The sequence below is a fragment of the Coregonus lavaretus genome (genome assembly GCF_964263955.1).
Source record: "Coregonus lavaretus genome assembly, contig: HAP1_SCAFFOLD_2265, whole genome shotgun sequence".
NCBI classification, from domain to species: Eukaryota; Metazoa; Chordata; class Actinopteri; order Salmoniformes; family Salmonidae; genus Coregonus; species Coregonus lavaretus.
Window position 1 is genome coordinate 60,795 of NW_028161098.1, and position 24,120 is coordinate 84,914.

General features: G+C 45.5%; 1 protein-coding gene across 1 annotated transcript in view; it reads right to left on the reverse strand.

Annotated features, from left to right (window-relative positions):
• Nucleotides 1–24,110, reverse strand: part of LOC311121098 (tensin-1-like) — a 47,900-nt gene extending 23,790 nt beyond the window's left edge. The window contains exons 1-13 of the mRNA XM_084195627.1: nucleotides 24,076–24,110; nucleotides 20,781–20,830; nucleotides 19,787–19,958; nucleotides 19,585–19,635; nucleotides 19,330–19,452; nucleotides 16,691–16,755; nucleotides 15,513–15,596; nucleotides 13,386–13,498; nucleotides 13,151–13,211; nucleotides 12,355–12,430; nucleotides 11,437–11,566; nucleotides 10,744–10,809; nucleotides 10,380–10,496 (exon numbers count right to left, since the gene is read on the reverse strand). Coding sequence (XP_084051753.1) covers nucleotides 10,380–10,496; nucleotides 10,744–10,809; nucleotides 11,437–11,566; nucleotides 12,355–12,430; nucleotides 13,151–13,211; nucleotides 13,386–13,498; nucleotides 15,513–15,596; nucleotides 16,691–16,755; nucleotides 19,330–19,452; nucleotides 19,585–19,635; nucleotides 19,787–19,936 — 1,036 coding nt within the window. The 5' untranslated portion in view covers nucleotides 19,937–19,958; nucleotides 20,781–20,830; nucleotides 24,076–24,110. The remainder of the gene's footprint in view (nucleotides 1–10,379; nucleotides 10,497–10,743; nucleotides 10,810–11,436; nucleotides 11,567–12,354; nucleotides 12,431–13,150; nucleotides 13,212–13,385; nucleotides 13,499–15,512; nucleotides 15,597–16,690; nucleotides 16,756–19,329; nucleotides 19,453–19,584; nucleotides 19,636–19,786; nucleotides 19,959–20,780; nucleotides 20,831–24,075) is intronic.
• Between the last annotated feature and the right edge of the window lie 10 nt (nucleotides 24,111–24,120).

The following is a 24,120-nucleotide window of genomic DNA, read 5'->3' on the forward strand; positions in this document are numbered from 1 at the left end:
GATGCCAGAGTGTGTCTCATTCACACATGACCAGTTGGGAAGCCATTAACGTACCATTAAAACAGCCCGGCTCATAACACCTGTGGCCCAATGGTTTATTAGAAATAGACAATGCTTCACAGCTACTGTTATTACCGCATCAAATGTGCCGCTCGCATCAGCTACTTCATGGAACAATCGCTTTATTGTTGACATAGATTTAACTTCAAACACATGTAATAATGATCCCAGAATAATTGTTAAGTATAGAATGTTGTCCTATTATATTCAGGCAGTTAAGTGCCAGCCTAGCAAAAATGCACCTGTCGTAGTTTATTCATTTATGCACAACTAATCTCCCGTGGGCAGTTTCTAGGTGTAGACCGAAATTATACAAGATTTTACTTCTGGGTTAACTGAGATTAATGCACAACCAATGTCCCCAAATGACCTGCATCAGAATCTGGTCACTCAGGTCTATATGTTAATACCCAGGAAACTCAGACACAAACTAGCTTTATATAGCTAAGCTAACTGTTACAACCTCCAAGGTCCCTGGCACACATAGTCCAGGACCAATAAACAAACAAATCAATTAGTAACTGCTAGACAAGCTAGCATCGCAGCTAGCCTAGCAGGCTAACCACAGGATGGCTAGGTTGGGTTTGGCAATGTCATTGGGTCACAGTGTCTGTGTCTCTGTCCCTCTGGGTTCGCTGTTGTCCTGATAAGAAGTGTGGGAAAATACTACAGACCACTCATAGACAAATCCCCTGTTGGGTGGCTACTAATTGTGCTAAGCTAGCTAGCAGCACCATGGCAGTACCTCCCTGGTGTGACTGGATGTAGACAAGACCAACAGTGTTGTGGACCTGGTAAGGACTTAACCTAATATCCCCTCAGATTATCAAGTGGAACAAAGAACACTGGCTAAAAAGATATATAGATACGGACACTGAGAAAGACAGACACACAGGAGAGTGTGAGAACACTCACATGCATACATACACTCTTCCACTCACCACCCAAACATGTTCCACATAAAAGTTCCTCTTCCTCTGAGTGTGTGAGAGGAATTTGGTGTAAAAGTCTTCCCTGGGGTGTGCTCTGGGTCTGACCTTATGGGACATACGTTACCCTCATAAATTCCCAACCCACAACCCCACAGCACACACACAAAAGCCCCTCTCTCCTCACACAGACTCACACACACACACAGCACTATTTAAGGGAAATAGTTGACCTGTGCCGGGGGTCTTTCGGGTATTACGTGCTGAGGGGGGGGAGAAAACGGGACAGCATTGGGTTAGCGGGGGCAAACAGGAACAAACCGGGGCCTGTAAAACCAGGAAGGAAGGCATGCTGCTAGAGAGGGGGGCATGATGGGATGAAAACAGCAGTTCCCGGAGGCTAGTTAAATTCATAAACAAACAATACAAAAAATGCATAGTCAGTCACACATCTAAGAACAGCCACAGAGAGGGAGGGAGGGAGGGAGGGAGGGAGGGAGGGAGGGAAAGAAATAAACCCACACAGAGAGAGCTCTACAAAAAGAAAGAGGACAGAAATAGATGAAAAGTGAAAGAATAATGAGATAGATCTGCAGCCGGCCTAGAAGCACAGTATAAAACTAAGGGTCTGTCTGTAGTTGCCCCCTGCACACTGATCTAATGTCAGTTTTGCGTCTCTCTCATAAACAGTTCAGGTTAGTATTTGGTGACGGTAAGCTGATCCTGGATCTGTGCCTATGGGGCAATGTTGGGGGTTGGCCAGGTATGAATCACCCTGACCAGCAACAGCCCCTAGCCTTCACCACACAGACAACACGTCCCCGTCAGATGATGTCATGGCCTAACTCTGCCCGAGCCAGACAGCCTATAGGGCATCTCTCTACGGGACATGATACCCACCTCAGCAGGGACTGGCTTTGATATCGCTGTGCCAACCAGCAGTCTGCATTCCACAGCCGAGTAGACGGGTGGACTCATGAAGATGGTTGACTGACACTAGGGCTAGTCGGTCTATCTGTGGGTCGGTCTGTGGGTCTTACTGTATGTATGTCTGTCTGTCTGTCTGTCTGTTTGTCTATCTGTCTGTCATACAGACGACTGTCTTACTGTCTGTCTGTCAGTCAGTCAGTCAGTTAGTCCAAGAGGTGTTCTGACAGCCATATCAGTATGTGTGGTAAAGATAACTGTCATGGAGATGTCTGTCAGCCTGTCTGTCTGTCAGTCTGTCTCTCTGTCTGTCTGACAGTCCTTCTGTATTTGGTAGTAATATCATGGAAGTCATATCAGTAACTGTAATAAAGATTCCATGTCATGATGTCTGCCTATCTCTCTGTCTGGGAGTTGACGACTGTCTGCAAGGATCCCTGGAAGATCCAGACTCTGGTATACCCCTAAAATAAAACATATATGCCATCGCTTTAAATGGTATAGAGAGTCAGAGAGAGGCAGTGAGAGCTGAGGTGGCAAGAAGTCAGAGAGAGGCAGTGAGAGCCGATGTAGGGGGGAGACAGTGACAGACCAGGGTTTAGTTGAGGTATGGAGGGACAGTCATAGTTGACATGGGGGGGGGGGGGGACACTGAGGGTCAGGGAGATAACTGAGCCAGAGATGAGGTAGCTGAGGTATGGGGGGAACAGTGAGAGACAGGAGATAACTAAGTCAGATATGAGGTAGGTGAGGTATGGGGGGGCATTGAGGGACAGAAAGATACCTGAGTCAGATATGAGGTAGCTGGGGTATGAGGAGACAGTGAGAGCTGAGGTATCTAGGGGGCTCTGAGGGGCTTAAGGGTGGGCTGTAAACCTGCTGCTATGTCTCATGGTCCTGTCACTGCCAGCTCTAACTACACTAGTCCTTCTGTCCCTCCTATGAGGGGTACTAGGCCCCTTAATAAACCACAACAAACTGTCCACTCTATCCAAGGCAGTAACTTTTTCCACACAGCAATAGAAACACCACAGGCACTATACAACATTACGTATTGTGCAAAGCCAGTCAAAGTCCCTCATTCAATGTCTAACCTCATAACTCAGAAGTTAAATTGGTCTTAAAAGAAGTTAGAGTAGGGCGCTTAATAGTTGTGGTGCGCCATAATTGCGGCGCATTTATAAAATGTTCCACACGTAAATTGCTCACTCAATGATTCAAAGGGTACTGTAAACAACCATGTTGACATAGAAATGAAATAAAGGACATACAGAGAGAGCCTTGCATCTGCTGCAACAGAGGAAACAGTCACAAATCATGCTACGACAGACCCTCTCATTCAATCATCCAAAGGCAAAAAATAAGAATTTACTACCAATTTATACTATAATTCAAGAAAACATTCAACTCAAACTTCCAAAACTAGAAACAAAACATGATGTACAATATAGGTATTCCCAACCACTACACTACCACAACACAATAAAGAACAATTAAATTGCATTGAACACAACTTCATTAAAAAGACAGCAACACATGACACCTACCAATGATCTCATTAGCCCTATCAACTACTGACCCATCACAGTAAGAAAAGCTAACGTCAACCCTCAGGCCTGACTACTGTACTCACCAGCTGCAGTAATACCACTCAGTCTATCTCTTTCCCTTCATTTTGGCCTCTCTTCCACTCTCTGATTCCCTCGTTCTCTTGTTCCAACTCCGGTGACAGTTAGCTAACAAAAAGGGCTTTAGTCCTGGCCAGGCTGTTTCACTCACTGCGTCTCTGTGTCCCCCACTCTCTCTCGGTCTCTCACTCCCTCTCTCTCTCTCTCTCTCTCTCTCTCGTTCTCTCTCTTTCTCTGTTGCCACCCAGCTATTCGAGACATGCCCGGGGCCGTGCCACAGCCAAATATGGGAGGAGGACCGTAAACAAGGTCCACACCACCACACCACAGCCTGCTGCTGTCACAGGCCACGGTGCACACACAGCAACACACATACACACACACATGAACACACACACAGCAACACACATACACACACACATGAACACACACACAGCAACACACATACACATGAACACACACACACAGCAACACACACACATCCTTAGTCATACACACACCGTTTTACTATCTCTCTGTTCTTTTTCAAAACCAAATAGAATGATTTTCATGGTTGCTTTCATGTGTGTAAATATTGTGAACTGAAGAAGGCGTAGTTCACAGAGTTTGCATGACCTGGGTACTTCCAGAGCTTCACAACACCCTTCAACCAGATTTGCATGTGGTGGTGTAGTGCTGTTTTCTGTCTGGTCACTGAGTGAGTGGGCAGGAGTGGACACTGGACAGAGAGTTGGCCTCTTAGGGTTATAACCCCAGAGGTGAATTCAGCAAGGGTTCTGTTTGCGGTGAACATGTAACTTAGTAACAATTTCAGTTGAACGATTTGAATGAACATTCCAAAATGTTACAGTGATGGTAAAACATCAAACAGACCATTTCTGTAAGTACTACTGTGGCATTGTAGCACCTATAATCAATCTGCAAATTACTTTGCTATTCAAATCAAATCACATTTTATTGGTCGCATACACATATTTAGCAGATGTTATTGCGGCTGTAACGAAATGCTTGTGTTCCTAGCTCCAACAGTGCAGTAATATCTAACAATACACAACAATACAGACAAATCTAAAAAGTAAAAAAATTGAATTAAGAAATACAGAAATATTAGGACAAGCAATGTCGGAGTCCGGAGTATAACTATATATACACTGAAGAAAAATATAAACGCAACATGTAAAGTGTTGGTCCCATGTTTCATGAGCTGAAATAAAAGATCCCAGAAATGTTCCATATGCACAAAAAGCGTATTTCTCTCAAATTATGTGCACAGATTTGTTTACATCCCTGTTAGTGAGCATTTCTCCTTTGCAAAGATAATCCATCTACCTGACAGGTGTGGCATATCAAGAAGCTGATTAAACAGCATGATCATTACACAGGTGCACCTTGTGCTGGGGACAATAAAAGGCCACTCTAAAATGTAAAGTTTTGTCACACAACACAATGCCACAGATGTCTCAAGTTTTGAGGGAGCGTGCAATTGGCATGAACTGTAACTCAGTAAAACCTTTGAAATTCTTGCATGTTGCGTTTATATTTTTGTTCAATATATATGTGATGGGATGTATAGACAATATGGACTGTATATGGATAGAATATATAATATATCTGAAGAATAGTATATGTACAGCAATAGTTAAATAGGATAGGCCTTGACTAGAACACAGTATATACATATCTAATAGAAAGTCTACATGGCCACTTAATTAGACTGTTAGTTAACATTAACGAACGGTCGCGGCTAACACAAAACAAATGGAATACGCTAGCTAATGTTCGAGAACAATTTCCCTTGTTGAATGGACCCCAGGTCAACAGCTGAGTACAGGGCTATTAGTGAAGGACTATTAGTGAAGCTATTAGTGAAACACACACACATGCATGAACGCAGGCACACACACTCATTTCTACACATTCACTCAAAGTGGATGCACACATGCCCAAATAACTCACAAATAGGAACTGTCAAACAATGCTCTTCACACATCTCAGCAGTACCCAGGCTAAAAGTGGACACAAACCCTCTGAACACCTTCATACTTCAAACAAATCGCAGAAATTTTCCTGACAATGATTTAGCATAGCTGCTTTGCAGATACATCATCAAAGCGTAGTGATGTACTATTCTACCAATAACCTTGTTATTCATACACACCTTTTATACAGGCTTATCTTTCATGTACTCCTTTCATCTAAGCTCTACAAAGGTCATTGCAATATGTAAACAAAGACCTTACCAGGAACAGCCATTTAGGACTAGGCCTAGCTACCACACTGACAAATAACACTGCCCTAATGCTTTTAATGACGTGACGAGTGACCAGAGTCCACTGGAGTACCCAGCGTCACGACAGTTATGTGAAAACACTCCATTTGTCCAGAACCTAATGAAAGCTAGGCTACAGAGCGTAGCTTGTCCGTCTGCGTGTTAGCCTTTAGCCTAGCGCCTAAAAACTGCTCCCTCATCGACATTCACCTGACCTGTCGACCTCAACACTGTGATCAAAAGAGGAGGAAGAGAGAGAGGGAGGGAAAGAGAGAGGGAGGGGAGAGGGCGGTGTTTTCAGAACAGACCCTTTGGTGAAGAAACGTTGAGGTGGGCCAACAAGCAGCTAGCGACCGGTCTTGAACCCTCACTCCAGAACCCAAGCTGAAGCCCTTGAAAGAGGGAGGGAAAGAGAGGGAGGGAAAGAAAGAGAGGAAGGGTATTTTCAGAGTAGACCCCTTGGCGGAGAAACATTGAGGTGGGTAGCAAAGCAGCTAGTGAACGAACGAACCCTAGCTCAAAACCCAAGCCCAGCCTTGGAACACAGACATCTTCCCTCAACCTATAAAACCACCTGAGCTTTCACAGAGGTTCACTTTCAGCCGAAGATAAACTGAATGGTGGGCACACAATGTTCTCGCACAATGTACTGAATCCACATTTTTCAGATCCAATCCAACTGCTAAGGAAGCGAAGCCTGCAATTAACTAAGCGAGGGGACTGGCAGAATGGTTTCTGCTGAGCCAACCAGACCCAAACAACTAGTCCATTCAATTAGGATCAAACTGCCAACACCAGCATTTCCCAATGACCTTCTTTACATAGCAATTACCACAAGAGCTTTCCAGAGAATGTAATATGAAATAATACAGTAGTTTCTATTCAAGCCATTACCACTGCACCAAAATGGCTGCCGAAGGCCTAGCTTGAGATGATGGCTATTTGCCTAGCTTGACATGATGGCCTGTGCTCTGGTGCAACTGCCTCCTCTCTCTCCCCCGTGGGGCATTTGGGTGGCATAAGCAGGGTGCCGACTGCCCTCACTGTATTCATTGTCTCGTCCCGTCCACAATAGTAATCAATAGGGATCATGATGAATGATGACCGCCCCAGGGAGGGCTATGGTATGGGGCTGTGGGACTGCAGAATTAGAGTGGTAAGGTGGAGGGTTGAGGAGTAGAGGTGGGGCAGGAGTTTTGTGTGGGCTCCCGTCATCTCCTGACCCTCAACCCTAGCCCCTCACACACCAACACTGTGAACTGGGTGGGGGGTGGCGGTGGTGGTGGTGGGAGGGGGGAGTAGAGGGGTTCGGGTTACTAGCAGAGCGACTGACACCCACCTATTTCTGCAGCAGCTATTTAAAGGAGTGATTGACAGGTGTGGGGGAGGGGGGGGGGGGGTTGGTTGTCATGGTGCTTTATGGCAGGGGGTCCGCTCCTGCGGCTAAGAGGGGCAGGAAAGGAAAGGAGGGGAACGAGAGGAGGCAAGAGAGTTGGGCAGGGTAGTCACTAGATTGGCCATGCTTAAACAGACAAAAGTGAATAGCAATATGTGAAAGGATCAAAGTGTCCGAACAGCTGAGCAAGCTGTTCACTCTTACATTTAGATGTGGAGAGAGGTGGAAGTACCAGTGGAAGTACCAGTTGAAAGGCCAGTGGAAGGGCCAGTGGAAGGGCCAGTGGAAGTACCTGTGGAAGTACCAGTTGAAAGGCCAGTGGAAGGGCCAGTGGAAGGGCCAGTGGAAGTACCAGTAGAAGAGCAAGTGGAAGTACCAGTGGAAGGGCCAGTGGAAGTACCAGTGGAAGTACCAGTGGAAGGGCCAGTGGAAGGGCCAGTGGAAGTACCAGTGAAAGGGCCAGTGGAAGGGTAAGTGGAAGGGTAGGTGGAAGTACCAGTGGAAGTACCAGTGGAAGGGCCAGTGGAAGTACCAGTGGAAGTACCAGTGGAAGGGCCAGTGGAAGTACCAGTGGAAGTACCAGTGGAAGGGCCAGTGGAAGTACCAGTGGAAGTACCAGTGGAAGGGCCAGTGGAAGTACCAGTGGAAGGGCCAGTGGAAGTACCAGTGGAAGTGCCAGTGGAAGTACCAGTGGAAGTACCAGTGGAAGTACCAGTGGAAGGGCCAGTGGAAGTACCAGTGGAAGTGCCAGTGGAAGGGTCAGTGGAAGGGCCAGTTGAAGGGCCAGTGGAAGTGCCAGTGGAAGGGTCAGTGGAAGGGCCAGTGGAAGTACCAGTGGAAGTACCAGTGGAAGTACCAGTGGAAGGGCCAGTGGAAGTACCAGTGGAAGGGCCAGTGGAAGTACCAGTGGAAGTGCCAGTGGAAGTACCAGTGGAAGTACCAGTGGAAGTACCAGTGGAAGTACCAGTGGAAGTGCCAGTGGAAGGGTCAGTGGAAGGGCCAGTTGAAGGGCCAGTGGAAGGGTCAGTGGAAGTAACAGTGGAAGGGCCAGTGGAAGGGTAAGTGGAAGTACCAGTGGAAGTACCAGTGGAAGTACCAGTGGAAGGGCCAGTGGAAGGGTCAGTGGAAGTACCAGTGGAAGTGCCAGTGGAAGTACCAGTGGAAGTACCAGTGGAAGGGCCAGTGGAAGTACCAGTGGAAGGGCCAGTGGAATGGTAAGTGGAAGTACCAGTGGAAGTACCAGTGGAAGGGCCAGTGGAAGTACCAGTGGAAGGGCCAGTGGAAGTACCAGTGGAAGTACCAGTGGAAGTACCAGTGGAAGGGCCAGTGGAAGTACCAGTGGAAGGGCCAGTGGAAGTACCAGTGGAAGGGCCAGTAGAAGGGCCATGTTCCTAAATGCTGTGGCCTCTCACTATCACCTTCATTTACCAAACATCAGGGGCTCTATAGGAACACCTGCTGTCCAAGGAGAGGACTGTGTTCCCCACAACTAATCAAGGGTTGCATCACGCAGTAACACCAGAAAGTCCCTAACTGTACAGTGTGATATAGCTCTATATGACTCTCATGGGTCTACCACCGCAAGGAGGCTTTTATTACATTTCATGAAAATGATATTGGCCCATTATCACACCGTTCTGCTGTTGAGGTATACTGCTAGCCAACTGGAAGTCAGCCAACATCCTTTGGTTTCTTCTAATAATAATATAATAATATGCCATTTAGCAGACGCTTTTATCCAAAGCGACTTACAGTCATGCGTGCATACATTTTTTTTTGTGTATGGGTGGTCCCGGGGATCGAACCCACTACCTTGGCGTTACAAGCGCCGTGCTCTACCAGCTGAGCTACAGAGGACCACAGGACTTCTAGACTGTGAGGGGGGGTCTACTGATTTACATGCCAACATCTGCCTGTTGAGTCCGTCACTTGTGGATGTATGAGTGTGTGTGCGTGTGTGTGAGTCAACGTTAACATTTCAATACCCCCCCCCCACCGAGGGCGGCCAGTTATGTGACAGTTAGTCTTGAAGACTCTATTAGTCACTGTAGTGAAGACAACTGATCCAGCACACCTAGTCTGACTGTGCTGTGTGTGTGTGACTGTGTGACTATGTGACTGTGTGTGTGTGTGTGTGTGTGTGTGTGTGTGTGTGACTGTGTGTGTTTGTGTGACTGTGTGTGTGTGTGTGTGTGTGTGTGAGTGTGACTGTGTGTGTGTGTGTGTGACTGTGTGTGTGTGTGTCTGTGTGACTGTGTGTGTGTGTTTGTGTGTGTCACTGTGTGTGTCTGTGTGACTGTGTGAGTGTGTGTGTGTGTGTGTGTGTGTGTGTGTGTGTGTGTGTGTGTGTGTGTGTGTGTGTGTGTGTGTGTGTGTGTGTGTGTGTGTGTGTGTGTGTGTGTGTGTGTGTGTATGTGTGAAGTGGTGTAAAGTATTTAAGTACAAATACTTGAAAGGGGTATCTGTACTTTATATTTATATTTTTGACAACTTATACTTTTACTTCACTACGTTCCTAAAGAAAATAATGTACTTTTTACTCCATACATTTTCCCTGACACCCAAAAGTACTCGTTACATTTTGAATGCGTAGCAGGACAGGAAAATTTTCCAATTCACTCACTTATCAAGAGAACATCCCTGGTCATCCCTACTGCCTCTGATCTGATGGACTCACTAAACACACATGCTTGGTTTGTAAATTATGTCTGAGTGTTGGAGTGTTCCTCTGGCTGACCCAATTCTTTTTTATGGTGCTATCTAGTTTGCTTAATATAAGGAATTTTTAATTATTTATACTTTTACTTTTGATACTAAAGTATATTTTAGCAATTACATTTACTTTGATACTTAAGTATATTTAAAACCAAATACTTGCAGATTTTTACTCAAGTACTATTTTACTAGGCGACTTTCACTTTTCTATTAGGCACAGGAGGTTGGTGTCACCTTAATTGGGGAGGTTGGGTTTATGGTAATGGCTGGAGCGGAATTAGTGGAATGATGTCAAATACATCAAACAACCTCACTCAGCAACCTCCACTGATATTAAGGTGTCTTTTAATCAAGTATGACAATTGGGTACTTTTTCCACCACTGTGTGTGTGTGTGTGAGTGTGTGTGTGTGTGTGTGTGTGTGTGTGTGTGTGTGTGTGTGTCTTGGTTCTCACCATCTCCTGTATCCTCGCAGCCCCTGTTGAAATTCTCGTAGGAGTCCCAGCGGATGAGGGGGTCTTGGGTATTGTAGTCCACCGACACTTGTGGGCCATTCTCAAGGTGGCCCATTCCTGAGAGACACAAAGCCAGCTGGGTAATGCAGTCTTTAACCCATTAATGCCCATAACAGAAATGCAGTATATAATTTACTTTCTGTCTAGCCACATGCAGTAACCATGGTGACAACACACTTAAATCAATTTACACCAATCCATGCTGTGGTGCATTACCTTATTGTACCAAATATAGTTTGTGTATACATTTCTACATGGTGCATGCATTGAAGCATTCGACTTTAAATACACTGATTACCTGTACCTTTGATTTTCTCAGGACCGAAGGAGAAGACAAATTCCACTTTCCCATACTCTGGAAATCTCTCATCTGTGTAGAGACACATTAAACAACATTCAATTTCACATTTTTAGAGAGGCCATGTAGGTATGCTACCGTTCAAAAGTTTAGGGTCACTTTTCGAAAGGAAAGCCATTTTTTTTGTCCATTAAAAGAACATCAAATTGATCAGAAATACAGTGTAGACATTGTTAATGTTGTAAATGGCTATTGTCGCTGGAAACGGCAGATTTTTTTAATGGAATATCTACATAGGCGTACAGAGGTCCATTATCAGCAACCATCAGTCCTGTGTTCCAATGGCACGTTGTGTTTGCTAATCCAAGTTTACCATTTTAAAAGGCTAATTGATCATTAGAAAACCCTTTTGCAATTATGTTAGCAAAGCTGAAAACTGTTGTGCTGATTAAAGAAGCAATAAAACTGGCCTTCTTGAGACTAGTTGAGTATCTGGAGCATCAGCAATTGTGGGTTCGATTACAGGCTCAGAATGGCCAGAAACAAATAATTTTCTTCTGAAACTCGTCAGTCTATTCTTGTTCTGAGAAATGAAGGCTATTCCACGCGAGAAATTGCCAAGAAACTTTGAACGGTAGTGTACATACACACACAAACATGTGTACGCACTCCTACAAAGAAACACACACACACACATACCTTTAAATGTCTCATCCAGTTCATTCTTCCCGAAGACCACTCCCAGGTCATGGATGGCACAGGTGTGGAACTGCACTCTGAACACCACATCCCTACTGGGGCTCCGGAAACGCTTGTGGTAACACTTCAACTGGAAGAGGAAGAAGAGGAGGAGGAGGAGGAGGAGGAGGAGGAGGAGGAGGAGGAGGAGGAGGAGGAGGAGGAGGAGGAGAGAGTAAGCATATATCCGGACATGAAGACAACAACTTTTGCTAAAGTCAAACCAGACCAAGGAAGCAGTCCAGATTGTCAAACTCATGGTCGTAGATCTCCAGCCCTAAACCCTGCTAGTCCTAGAGATCAGACAATGATTTTCCTCCAGAACAGAACAGGGTCAGAACAGGGGATGCATGGTCTGGTCTGGTGTGTGCTGGTGTGGTGGAACAAGGACACATTCTTCCCTAATAGAACTCTAGTGAACAGGAGGGCAAGATAACATTACAGAGAGAGAGAGAGAGAGAGAGAGAGAGAGAGAGAGAGAGAGAGAGAGAGAGAGAGAGAGAGAGAGAGAGAGAGAGAGAGAGAGAGAGAGAGAAAGAGAGAAAGAGACAGAGAGAGACAGAGAGAGAGACACAGAGAGAGAGCGAGAGAGAGCGCGAGAGAGAGAGAGAGCGCGAGAGAGAGAGCGCGAGAGAGCGCGAGAGAGAGAGCGCGAGAGAGAGAGAGAGAGAGAGAGAGAGAGAGAGAGAGAGAGAGAGAGAGAGAGAGAGAGAGAGAGAGAAAGAAAATATCCTGTGGTCGAGGAATGTGAAAAAAGTCAACATTCAACAGTTATATGAACCTACTGTAAGACCACTAAGGCCTCTAAGGCCAATACAACACAGTATACAGTACAACCACAACATCCATGCATTTGATGACAGAGGATGTGCTTCTTACTAGAATGTCTCCCTTCAGGAGCAGGCCAGGTTCAATGGTGATACAGATACTGGTGTGACCGTCGCCTTGGACGTTACTGTGGAAATAACACAGATCAAAAACATTATAAACACTTTAAAAACAGTTTTGGGTGTTTGTCTTATAATGGTTAAGGTATGACTGAAGTAAGAAGAGCTGATCCCAAATCAGTTATCAAAAGGCAGATTGTAAATGTGTGTGAGTGTGTGTGGGGGGGTCATTTCCGTGTGGTTTTGTTTTGGTGGTGAGGACCCCGGGTGGGGTGGTAGGGTGGGGAAGGTGGGTCAGTGAGGTGCGAGTTACGGTATGCCTCCCTGTACACATAGAACCCCGGAGCTGTGTTAATGACACCCTATCTGCCTGCCTGCCCCACCAGCAAACACACTGACACACATACATACATACTCTCTCTCTCTCTCTCTCTCTCTGTCTCTGTCTCTGTCTCTCTCTCTCTCTCTCTCTCTCTCTCTCTCTCTCTCTCTCTCTCTGTCTCTCTCTCACTCTCTTTCTTTCTCTCTCTCTCATGCTTTCTCTCGCTCTCTTCCGCTCTCTCTATTTCTCCCTCCCCTCTCTCTCTCTCTCTCTCTCTCTCTCTCTCACACATACACACACACACACACATACACAGATGGAGATTGTTAAGGGCTAATCTCTTAACAAGGGGTGACAGACTTGAAAGTACTGTGGACTGAGAGGGACAGAAAGAAAGAGGAGGGAAAACAAGCCCTCTGAAAGACATCAACCCACAATGCAACAGATAAATACTAAATAAACATACTATATCCCTGACGTGTAGACTGGCTGCATCGCCTGGTAAATCTTCAGGAAAGGACGGCAGCCTGCGAGGGGAAAAAAGTCAAAAAGAAGAAAAAGTGTTCCAAAATGAAAAAAATATTTATACACATTGAATAAAGGCTATCCCATTGAAGAAAAAATTAATAAAGATTTTAAAAAATGAATCATTAATCATTTATAATAATGAAATAAAGGCTATCCTGTTGCAGACTCCTCACCTCCTTTGGACTCGAAGTTGGGGATGCCGTGCATGATGACGTGGTGCAGGAACAGAGGCTTGTTGTTAATCTTGATGTGGCCAGAGAGCAGACCACTGAAATAACGCACATACCTACACACAACCACACAACACAGTCACAGAGTGAAACAGAGGGACAAACCCTTCAATGTCATGCACCATGAGTCTGGCAAGCAAGACTAGTAAACGCCACATCTATTATAAAAGAGTCTTCGCACACTATGGAGATGTCAGAGTGAATTGGAGTGTACGAGCGCCAGACCGGTCTGCCTGACAGGCAGGGGTCTGTTGTGTTGGTGATGTCTGCCTGCCAGGCAGGGGTCTGTTGTGTTGGTGATGTCTGCCTGACAGGCAGGGGTCTGTTGTGTTGGTGATGTCTGCCTGACAGGCAGGGGTCTGTTGTGTTGGTGATGTCTGCCTGCCAGGCAGGGGTCTGTTGTGTTGGTGATGTCTGCCTGCCAGGCAGGGGTCTGTTGTGTTGTGTTGGTGATGTCTGCCTGCCAGGCAGGGGTCTGTTGTGTTGTGTTGGTGATGTCTGCCTGCCAGGCAGGGGTCTGTTGTGTTGTGTTGGTGATGTCTGCCTGCCAGGCAGGGGTCTGTTGTGTTGTGTTGGTGATGTCTGCCTGCCAGGCAGGGGTCTGTTGTGTTGGTGATGTCTGCCTGCCAGGCAGGGGTATGTTGTGTTGTGTTGGTGATGTCTGCCTGCCAGGCAGGGGTATGTTGTGTTGTGTTGGTGATGTCTGCCTGCCAGGCAGGGGTCTGTTGTGTTGTGTTGGTGATGTCTGCCTGCCAGACAGAGTTATGTTGTGTTGGTGATGTCTGCCTGCCAGGCAGCCTGTTAATGATACTAATGATGATCATGCAGAGTGTGACCTCTGTTCCAGAGGTCGGCCCATCTCCCCACCACCCCTGTGCTCACCCCGCGCTCCGCTGGCAGCCGCCAGATGGTTCGGTCTCCCAAATTCAATTAGGTCGGAGCAGGAAGCAATCACAGACCAGCTGGGTTGTGTAAGGAGCTCCCTGTGTAACAGCGGGGTCACGCCGGACAACACGGCCACACAGATTCTGACATATTACAGGTACTACTGTATAGAGATAGATATAATGTTGGGCTGCACAGAGATCAAGGCCGGACAACCATCTGCCATTTTGGCTCAGAATATTCCAATCTAATCTAGATTCTAATCTAGAGTGAAATTTCCTCACAATAATGTTGATGATGATCTGATAGTGATACCTTTCAGAACAGAAATGAGTGTTTCTCTATGTGGTGCGTTTCTATGGCAGCGGTGTAGCAGTGCTGAGATCCACCACCACCACCGCTCCCCATGTTAATGTCACACATGCCAAACCATAATAAGTCCAGACTGCAGGGCACTGGCTGAGGGATAATTATATCTAAGTAAGGAAATAGCAGCTGGTCAGAGGCCAGGCCTTGTGCTGCTACTGCTGCTGTTGCCTGCTGGATCCACCTAGGGTTCCCTTATCTGCCACAAACTACTGATCCTGGGTCAGTTTGTTATTTACTCAGTAATGACCAATGGCTAGGACTGGGTTAGTGAGATCTGACCCTAAATCAGTTCTAAGTGCCACTAAGGGTTCCATTACAAAGCCACCTATTCAGCATGCCAGATCACTGAGGAGGGGAGGAAGGAAGGATGGATAGTATTGTCAGAATGAACTCTGAAAACCCTGTGACCTTTCAGCTCTCAGTGGAATCCTGGAGAAGACAAAAAGCTGCTCACTTTCCAACAAACATTCTTCCTCAATTATGTCAATTAGGCTTCATCGGGAGGATTAAGGGAACAAAAAAAGACAGCGGTATTTCCTGTTTGAGACGCATTGGGAGCGAGGGACTGAGGAGAGGAGAGGAGGATAGCCTTTGAAACAGTGAGAGTTACACCAGGTCATCCATTGACTGGATTCCACTCTGAGAAGTCACGACCTTCCCTTTACCCTTGTTGACTTCCTCACTGAACAGAATGAAGGGTGCACATTCTAAGAATGGAATCCAGCCAGTTGCTCTCACCAAGGGATCAAACTCATCCAGCCTATAGGAAGTTGTAGTGTGCAAAAACAGGAAGTGAGGTAGTAAGTAGTAACTGACCTTCTCTGGGACGGTTGACCCACAGGAAGTGCTTTGTCTTCGTAGAAGCGCCTCATGGCGAACCTGTCCAGTGCCTGGTCAGCACTGAAGACCACAGGAGAGACAAAGTTCATTATCGTCTCTTCTTCACTGAACACATACAACATACATACAATAAGTGTGCCCTGAAATGACCCTGAAAAGTGCCCTTACGTTGTCTTCTCCCCTAAAAAACATCCTTAATCGACCGTGTCCCTTAAAATGTGTCATTTATCTACTGCTTTTAATCTTTTGCCATCCCCACAATGCTACAGTATCCCAGGATTATTCTCTGGTCAATGTACAGATGTAGGATCTTAATTTGATCACCCTGTTGCAGGTCAACTTTCCTGCAGGAAATTTAAAATGTATAGGGTATTTGAGGTTTAAAAAGGCTTCTGAAGTTAAAAAATGTCCAGGAATTATAATCCACATAATAATTCACATTTCCTGTTGCTGCAGTATTATTTTCCTGCCGTAGCAAACTGTCTCAAATTACATACATCTGTAACACGTAACGTTTGTTCATGAGTGTACTGTTTGAGTATCAAACAAACAACAATATAAGTGTGTGATTTGATCTTTCTTATTTCTTAGTGAAACAGAGCCTGAACAGAATGTTTTGACATAATAACCACATCAGTGTTTAATTTGAGGCCCGTCTCCATTCCCTTTGGCCTATCTATCTGTTACAGATCTATGTGCTTGCCTAACATCCTCCCATGCTTTTGTCTATGGCTTGACCCACATCTCAAGGGGTGAAGCCATAGAAATCAGGGTTGGGGTGAATTCGAATGGAAGTCAGTCAATTCAAAAAGTGATTTGAATTAAAAATCCCAAAATGGAAAAAGCTTCTCCTTTTTAGCTTATTGAGAAGTCATTGAAAACAGATTTTTTCAATTACTGAATTAAAATGTCAGTTTACTTCCTGAATTGACTGCCTTCAATTCAAATGGACCCCAACCATGATAGAAATATAAAATTAAATGTATAGAATGGACAAATGTCTGTTTGTATTAATCTGGAAATATCTGGGAACCTTAAGGATGTATGGAACTTCAAGCATGGTGGTGATATTGAATGAATACATTGTTCCATGTTGACTAACAAAAAATAGGGTCAATTAGATCAGTTGGTCTGCAGTCAGAAGTCTCTGGTACCTGGCTGATATGTTGCTGTAATGCATGTAGGCAGCCACCACCACTCCTGTCCTCCCTCGGTTCCCCTGTAGAAAGAGAGAGAGAGAGAGAGGGAGAGAGAGAGAGAGAGAATGAGAGGGAGAGAGGGAGAGAGAGAATGAGAGGGAGAGAGGGAGAGAGAGAATGAGAGGGAGAGAGGGAGAGAGAGAATGAGAGGGAGAGAGGGAGAGAGAGAATGAGAGGGAGAGAGGGAGAGAGAGAGAGAGAGGGGGGGAGAGAGGGAGAGAGGGAGAGAGAGAATGAGAGGGAGAGAGGGAGAGAGAGAATGAGAGGGAGAGAGGGAGAGAGAGAGAGGGGGGAGAGAGGGAGAGAGGGGGGGGGGAGAGAGAGAGAGAGAGAGGGAGAGAGAGAATGAGAGGGAGAGAGGGAGAGAGAGAATGAGAGGGAGAGAGGGAGAGAGAGAGGGGGGGGGAGAGAGGGAGAGAGAGGGGGGGGGAGAGAGAGAGAGAGAGAGAGGGAGAGAGAGAATGAGAGGGAGAGAGGGAGAGAGAGAATGAGAGGGAGAGAGGGAGAGAGAGAGAGGGGGGGAGAGAGGGAGAGAGAGGGGGGGGGGGAGAGAGAGAGAGAGAGAGGGAGAGAGAGAATGAGAGGGAGAGAGGGAGAGAGAGAGAGGGGGGAGAGAGGGAGAGAGAGGGGGGGGGGGAGAGAGAGAGAGGGAGAAATCATTTTTGAGAGAGAATACAAGGGTATTTTTAGTTACACACTTCAAGGTCGAACAATGTTTGTACCTGCAGTGTAGACATGTAAATGCTGTGCAGTGAGTTTGATTTGAGTGACTAGGCTAATTTCAATCCAGACTGCCACAGATCGAATTTGATCAAACTGCCTGGTTCCATTTATCACGATGACATTCTTTGTGGTCAAATCCAACAGAAAATAGAAATGCAACAGCACATTTTGACCTTTAACTCTGAAACAGCACGTGGAACATTTCTGAGTAGGGCGATAACAAATTGCATTTAATCAAATGAGGCTTTCTGAATGGGAGCAGTTTTTCCGTCTTGACCAAAAGCTTCAATTTCAGGATGAGGTGGAAAATAAGCGTTGGTAACCATGGGGATGCTCTGTTTGCTACCGCTTGTTGTACATATTGAATAAAATGTTCCCCCACAGACTTATCAAGTTACTACTCACTATTCAGCTACATTGACTCAACGTCTTTAACACTGATTGATAGAGACTTAGATCAAGTTTTTAAAGTCGTTACTGTAGTTGACATTGGATCATTCATGACAAGTCGTATGATGACACATTGGGCCTGAGAGGTTGGGGGAGGAGGTTGTGCTGCCAAAACGCTGGCAGCAGCAGCAACAGTCTCTATTAGAATCAAATGACTCTCCTGTTTACTGTCTTTCTTTGTGAAATATGGCTTCAGTCTAATAGTCTGCAGTTAAGGACCATTTAAGTGTTTTACCAGCAATACTAGAATGTGGAGGACTTGTCTTGACAGCTTGATTATCCCACTTTGTCCAATGAGGTACAGGGAAACAGTTTGGTGCCTTTCCTTTTTCAACCAATGAGCTAGGGAGACAGTTTGATGTTTTACCTCCTTACCCAATGGGAATTGAGGACATACAGAGTAGAGTATTCATAGGGGACCTTCTCCCTGGGGCCTGGCTGTCTCCTTTCACACTCTTGAAACAGAGAGCACCCTCTACTGTCCTTAACACAGTGGACCACAACATACTGTAATACCCCCGGGAATAAACCCCTCCTTCCTCCCTTCCTTGGAGTGATCAGTGATCTGTAAGGCTACAGGACCCGGTTCCAATACTTTGACAATGTATCCTTCCTTCTTCCCTTCCTTGGAGTGATCAGTTATCTGTAAGGCTACAGGACCCGGTTCCAATACTTTGACAATGTATCCTTCCTTCCTCCCTTCCTTGGAGTGATCAGTGATCTGTAAGGCTACAGGACCCGGTTCCAATACTTTGACAATGTATCCTTCCTTCCTCCCTTCCTTGGAGTGATCAGTTATCTGTAAGGCTACAGGAACCTGTTCCAATACTTTGACAATGTATCCTTCCTTCCTCCCTTCCTTGGAGTGATCAGTGATCTGTAAGGCTACAGGACCCGGTTCCAATACTTTGACAATGTATCCTTCCTTCCTCCCTTCCTTGGAGTGATCAGTTATCTGTAAGGCTACAGGACCCTGTTCCAATACTTTGACAATGTATCCTTCCTTCCTCCCTTCCTTGGAGTGATCAGTGATCTGTAAGGTTACAGGACCCGGTTCCAATACTTTGACAATGTATCCTTCCTTCCTCCCTTCCTTGGAGTGATCAGTTATCTGTAAGGCTACAGGACCCTGTTCCAATACTTTGACAATGTATCCTTCCTTCCTTGGAGTGATCAGTGATCTGTAAGGCTACAGGACCCGGTTCCAATACTTTGACAATGTATCCTTCCTTCTTCCCTTCCTTGGAGTGATCAGTGATCTGTAAGGCTACAGGACCCTGTTCCAATACTTTGACAATGTATCCTTCCTCCCTTCCTTGGAGTGATCAGTGATCTGTAAGGCTACAGGACCCTGTTCCAATACTTTGACAATGTATCTTTCCTTCCTTCTCTGGAGTGATGTGTCCGACCACCTACAGTACCTTGTTGTGGAGCACCACTACATTGTGTTGGTCAGCGTTGAGCCAGGTGTCCATGGCCTTGCACATGCTGCAGATCTTATCCAGGGCCGGAGCATGGTGGTCAGGCCAGCCAAACTCCAGCACCTACAGAGGAACATGCAGACCACTATCACAACTCAAAACTTGCACCACCACCATTGCATTTAGGAAAGTTGTGTGTGTGCGTGCGTGTGAATGTGTGTGTGTGTGTGTGTGTGTGTGTGTGTGTGTGTATACCTTGTGGTTAAGCTTGGTGATGTCATTCCTCCTCTCGCTTAGGTTGAGGAGCTGAAATCACAAAATCCACATCAATAAGAATAACGATTCCAGGAAACAGTTGTACATCAGCAACAGGACGTGACAGGGTGCATGAAACACCACCACACCAACAGATAGACCCAGTAGTGTGGTAGTGCAGTGGCAAGAAAGGGGGTCTCACCAAATAGTGTTCCCCGTGTTTGGAGGCCAGCATGGAGGCCACCTCCTTGATGTTGGAGGTGTAGCTGCGCTCCTCCGCTCCGCTGGGGAAGGAGACGGAGATGATCCTCTCGGTGATATACACCAGGTCCACCTCATAGTTCTCATCCATGGCCTGCAGCAGACTGACACTCCTGGGGAGAGGAGGAGAGAGGAGAGGAGGAGAGAGGAGAGGAGGGGAGAGGAGAGAGTGGAGGAGAGGAGAAGGGAGGAGGGGGGAGAGGAGGGGAGATGAGAAGGGAGGAGGGGGGAGAGGAGAGATAGTTAGAGAGGTGATATACACCAGGTCCACCTCATAGTCCTCATCCATGGCCTGCAGCAGACACACTCCTGGGGAGAGGAGGAGAGAGGAGAGGAGGGGAGAGGAGAAGGGAGGAGGGGGGAGAGAGGAGAGGAGGGGAGAGGAGAATATGGCCCCTGATATCTTACAGGGTTTGTACATCAGCATTGGTCTATAAAACTCTTCCTTGGTGGCTCTTGTGTGTGGTATCTATTATCTCTTATAGCTTTAATGTGTGACTCTTCAGTATTGAGAAACCAATGTGATTTATGTCTATGGTAATTGGAAATGGTTTTATATGATATCACACGTTTCCATAAATATCTTCAATCCTAGTTCTTCAGTTCAGAACAAAGTGTTCCGGAATGATCCAAGCTGGCATTGCGCAATCCTTCTGATCAGTTACCAAAATCCCAACTCACAGTTGGCTGTTAGATGGGAAACATAGCTGGAGAAACAGGCATTGTTGTCACAATGATCTGACAACAGGATAGAATACATCCTGATGTGTTTTTGATAGGCCTGTGTCCATGGATTTCAGTTTGTATTGAGCGCTATGGGTATCAACGAACCGACACATGAGGTCAGAGAAACAGGTCTAATGTGGCTGTCTACTGCAGTAGATGAGGAATAGTGACAGCTGAGATAGTGAGGGAAAGACAGTGGTCTCTCTTACCGTGATGACCTTCGTCTAGTCTGCTCACTCTTACAGGACCTTGGGGTTCCCTACAGAGAACACAGAGAAGATACACTCAGTCTCCTTGATCAACTTGGCATTGTTTGTGTATTATGTAAGTGTGCGAGCGTGTGTCATACACAACTGCATTGTAAATTCGACATTAAAGGACACTGCATCTGGCCTTAAACTATATCAAATCCAAACACAACTGGATAGAATTTAGCCAGATGAGATGCGTCCATCGCTTTTGAAATAACATTATATCCCTGGGGCATAACTTGTACCCTGTGTTCCCATTCCTCACTCTAACTACAGCGAGAAAAGCACTGGAGAATATCGAGGAGGCTGCAGCACTGAACACGAAACACATTTCATTGCAACAACGAGGGTGATAAACAGAAGAGGGACATTAGACAATAGATCACAGTGTTCAGAAACAAAAGTGTTGTGTTTTAAAATAGATGCTGTCGGACAGCTGGTGCTTTAAACGCATAGTATTACCATGGTATTAGCCTGTCTATGACCCTGGGGACGGCGTGGTGATGGGTTGGTTGGTTAGTGTCGTGTGGCACAGAGCAGAGACTGCATCCCTACAGTCTTAAACAGCTTTCTTTGCTCATCTCCTCATTTCCTCATCTCCTTTCCTTTATGGTAACTTAATACAGCAACATTAGGAAACATCTAATTACTGATAACTGGTTGTTTCCTGTTACAGTAATCTAACTGACATCACATATTTGACGTGTCCTGGAACCAACCAGCCAACCAGCACACTCACAGCAAAGGCTATAGGTTGAAACGTTCAGTTTGATACGCTAGCAACGTACCGTATGTTTGAAATGTGAAAATACATGAACATTTCAACTTAGCCTGTATAGTACATAGCTGTCTGTCTGTGTTTTACCCTTCTGTAAGAGTTACATTGACATCTACATCCTCCCATCTGTCTGTCCATGGTCACAAAGAAAAGGAGATGCGGAAAGGGAGATGTCTACGAATACTGGGACTTGGCTAGGGCTATCTTTAGTGATTCAACATCCTTTTTCCCCACAAGGCAAGCACTGACTTCTCCATATGGGTTAAGAACATAGACAGCGGTATGTGTAGTAGGATAGAGAGGTCCTGGACAGAAGGTGATGTACACAGTACAGAGCTCTGTGTTGCCATTCTTCCATTCATTTCTCTGTGATGAAACTAATGCTAGAGAGGCAAAATGAAAAGCCATTCTTCATTGTGATGTGACTAGAAACAGATGCTGCCTGCTGGTACGATGGACACTGTTGCTAGAAAACTGAAACAATATGTCTGTTCACAGGGGACAAGAGGGGCAATAACGTAAGAACAAGGTCTCTTGCATCGCACACGGCATGGACACACACACATACGCCTATATACACATGCAGAACTAAACGTGTACACACAACCCAACCACCAAGCCTCTCATACTCTCTGTGTCCAACCACAAACACACACACACACACAACTCTTTTTTTCATTAGCTATGACTCAGAGAACTATCCCTAAGTGACTGTTAGTGTGTGTGTGTGTGTGTGTGTGTGTGTGTGTATGTGTGTGTGTGTGTGTGTGTGTGTTCTGCTTTCCACCTCAGTAATACTCATCCCAGTTATCAAAACCAGCTGTAAAGATACACTACCCAGCAGGACCAACAAACTACCAAGAAGAGAAACACAGAGAAACAGGAGGAAGACATTCAATGAAACACCAAAACACAGAGAAACAGGAGGAAAACATTCAATGAAACACCAAAACACAGAGAGACAGGAGGAAGACATTCAATGAAACACCAAAACACAGAGAGACAGGAGGAAGACATTCAATGAAACACCAAAACACAGAGAGACAGGAGGAACACATTCAATGAAACACCAAAACACAGCGAGACAGGAGGAAGACATTCAATGAAACACCAAAACACAGAGAGACAGGAGGAAGACATTCAATGAAACACCAAAACACAGAGAAACAGGAGGAAAACATTCAATGAAACACCAAAACACAGAGAGACAGGAGGAAGACATTCAATGAAACACCAAAACACAGAGAGACAGGAGGAAGACATTCAATGAAACACCAAAACACAGCGAGACAGGAGGAAGACATTCAATGAAACACCAAAACACAGAGAGACAGGAGGAAGACATTCAATGAAACACCAAAACACAGAGAAACAGGAGGAAAACATTCAATGAAACACCAAAACACAGAGAGACAGGAGGAAGACATTCAATGAAACACCAAAACACAGAGAGACAGGAGGAAGACATTCAATGAAACACCAAAACACAGAGAGACAGGAGAAAGACATTCAATGAAACACCAAAACACAGAGAGACAGGAGGAAGACATTCAATGAAACACCAAAACACAGAGAGACAGGAGGAACACATTCAATGAAACACCAAAACACAGAGAGACAGGAGGAAGACATTTAATGAAACACCAAAACACAGAAAGACAGGAGGAAGACATTCAATGAAAGACCAAAACACAGAGAGACAGGAGGAAGACATTCAATGAAAGACCAAAACACAGAGAGATAGAAGGAAGACATTCAATGAAAGACCAAAACACAGAGAGACAGGAGGAAGACATTCAATGAAAGACCAAAACACAGAGACAGGAGGAAGACATTCAATGAAAGACCAAAACACAGAGAGACAGAAGGAAGACATTCAATGAAAGACCAAAACACAGAGAGACAGGAGGAAGACATTCAATGAAAGACCAAAACACAGAGACAGGAGGAAGACATTCAATGAAAGACCAAAACACACAGAGAGACAGAATGAAGACATTCAATGAAACACCAAAACACAGAGAGACAGAAGGAAGACATTCAATGAAAGACCAAAACCACCAAAGAAGCTGAGATATTGGTATGTACCCACTGGGAAAAAACTGGTTTTCAACGTTGTTTTCACGTCATTTCAACCAAAAATATCAATGGGATGACGTTGAATCAACATGGAAACCAACGTTTAACCTAAAACCAATGACATGATGACATTTTTTGGTGATTTCACATTGAATTCACAATAGTTGACAACTCAACCAAATGTAAATCAAAACTAGACATTGAACTGATGTCTGTGCCCAGTGGGTAGTGGAACAATGTATGGACAAACTCATTCTTAAAGGTTAATTTCACCCAAAATCTACACCTTTATATGCCATTCCTCAAGGTACCCCAGATACCCTAAATACATAGTAGGGTGTTTGACAGCAGCCCCGTCATCCCACCAGGTACACTTCCTGAGTGGGCGTGGCCTACCTTAAACAGGTACTCAGCGCTCCGCCTCCAAGACGTGCGGAAGGA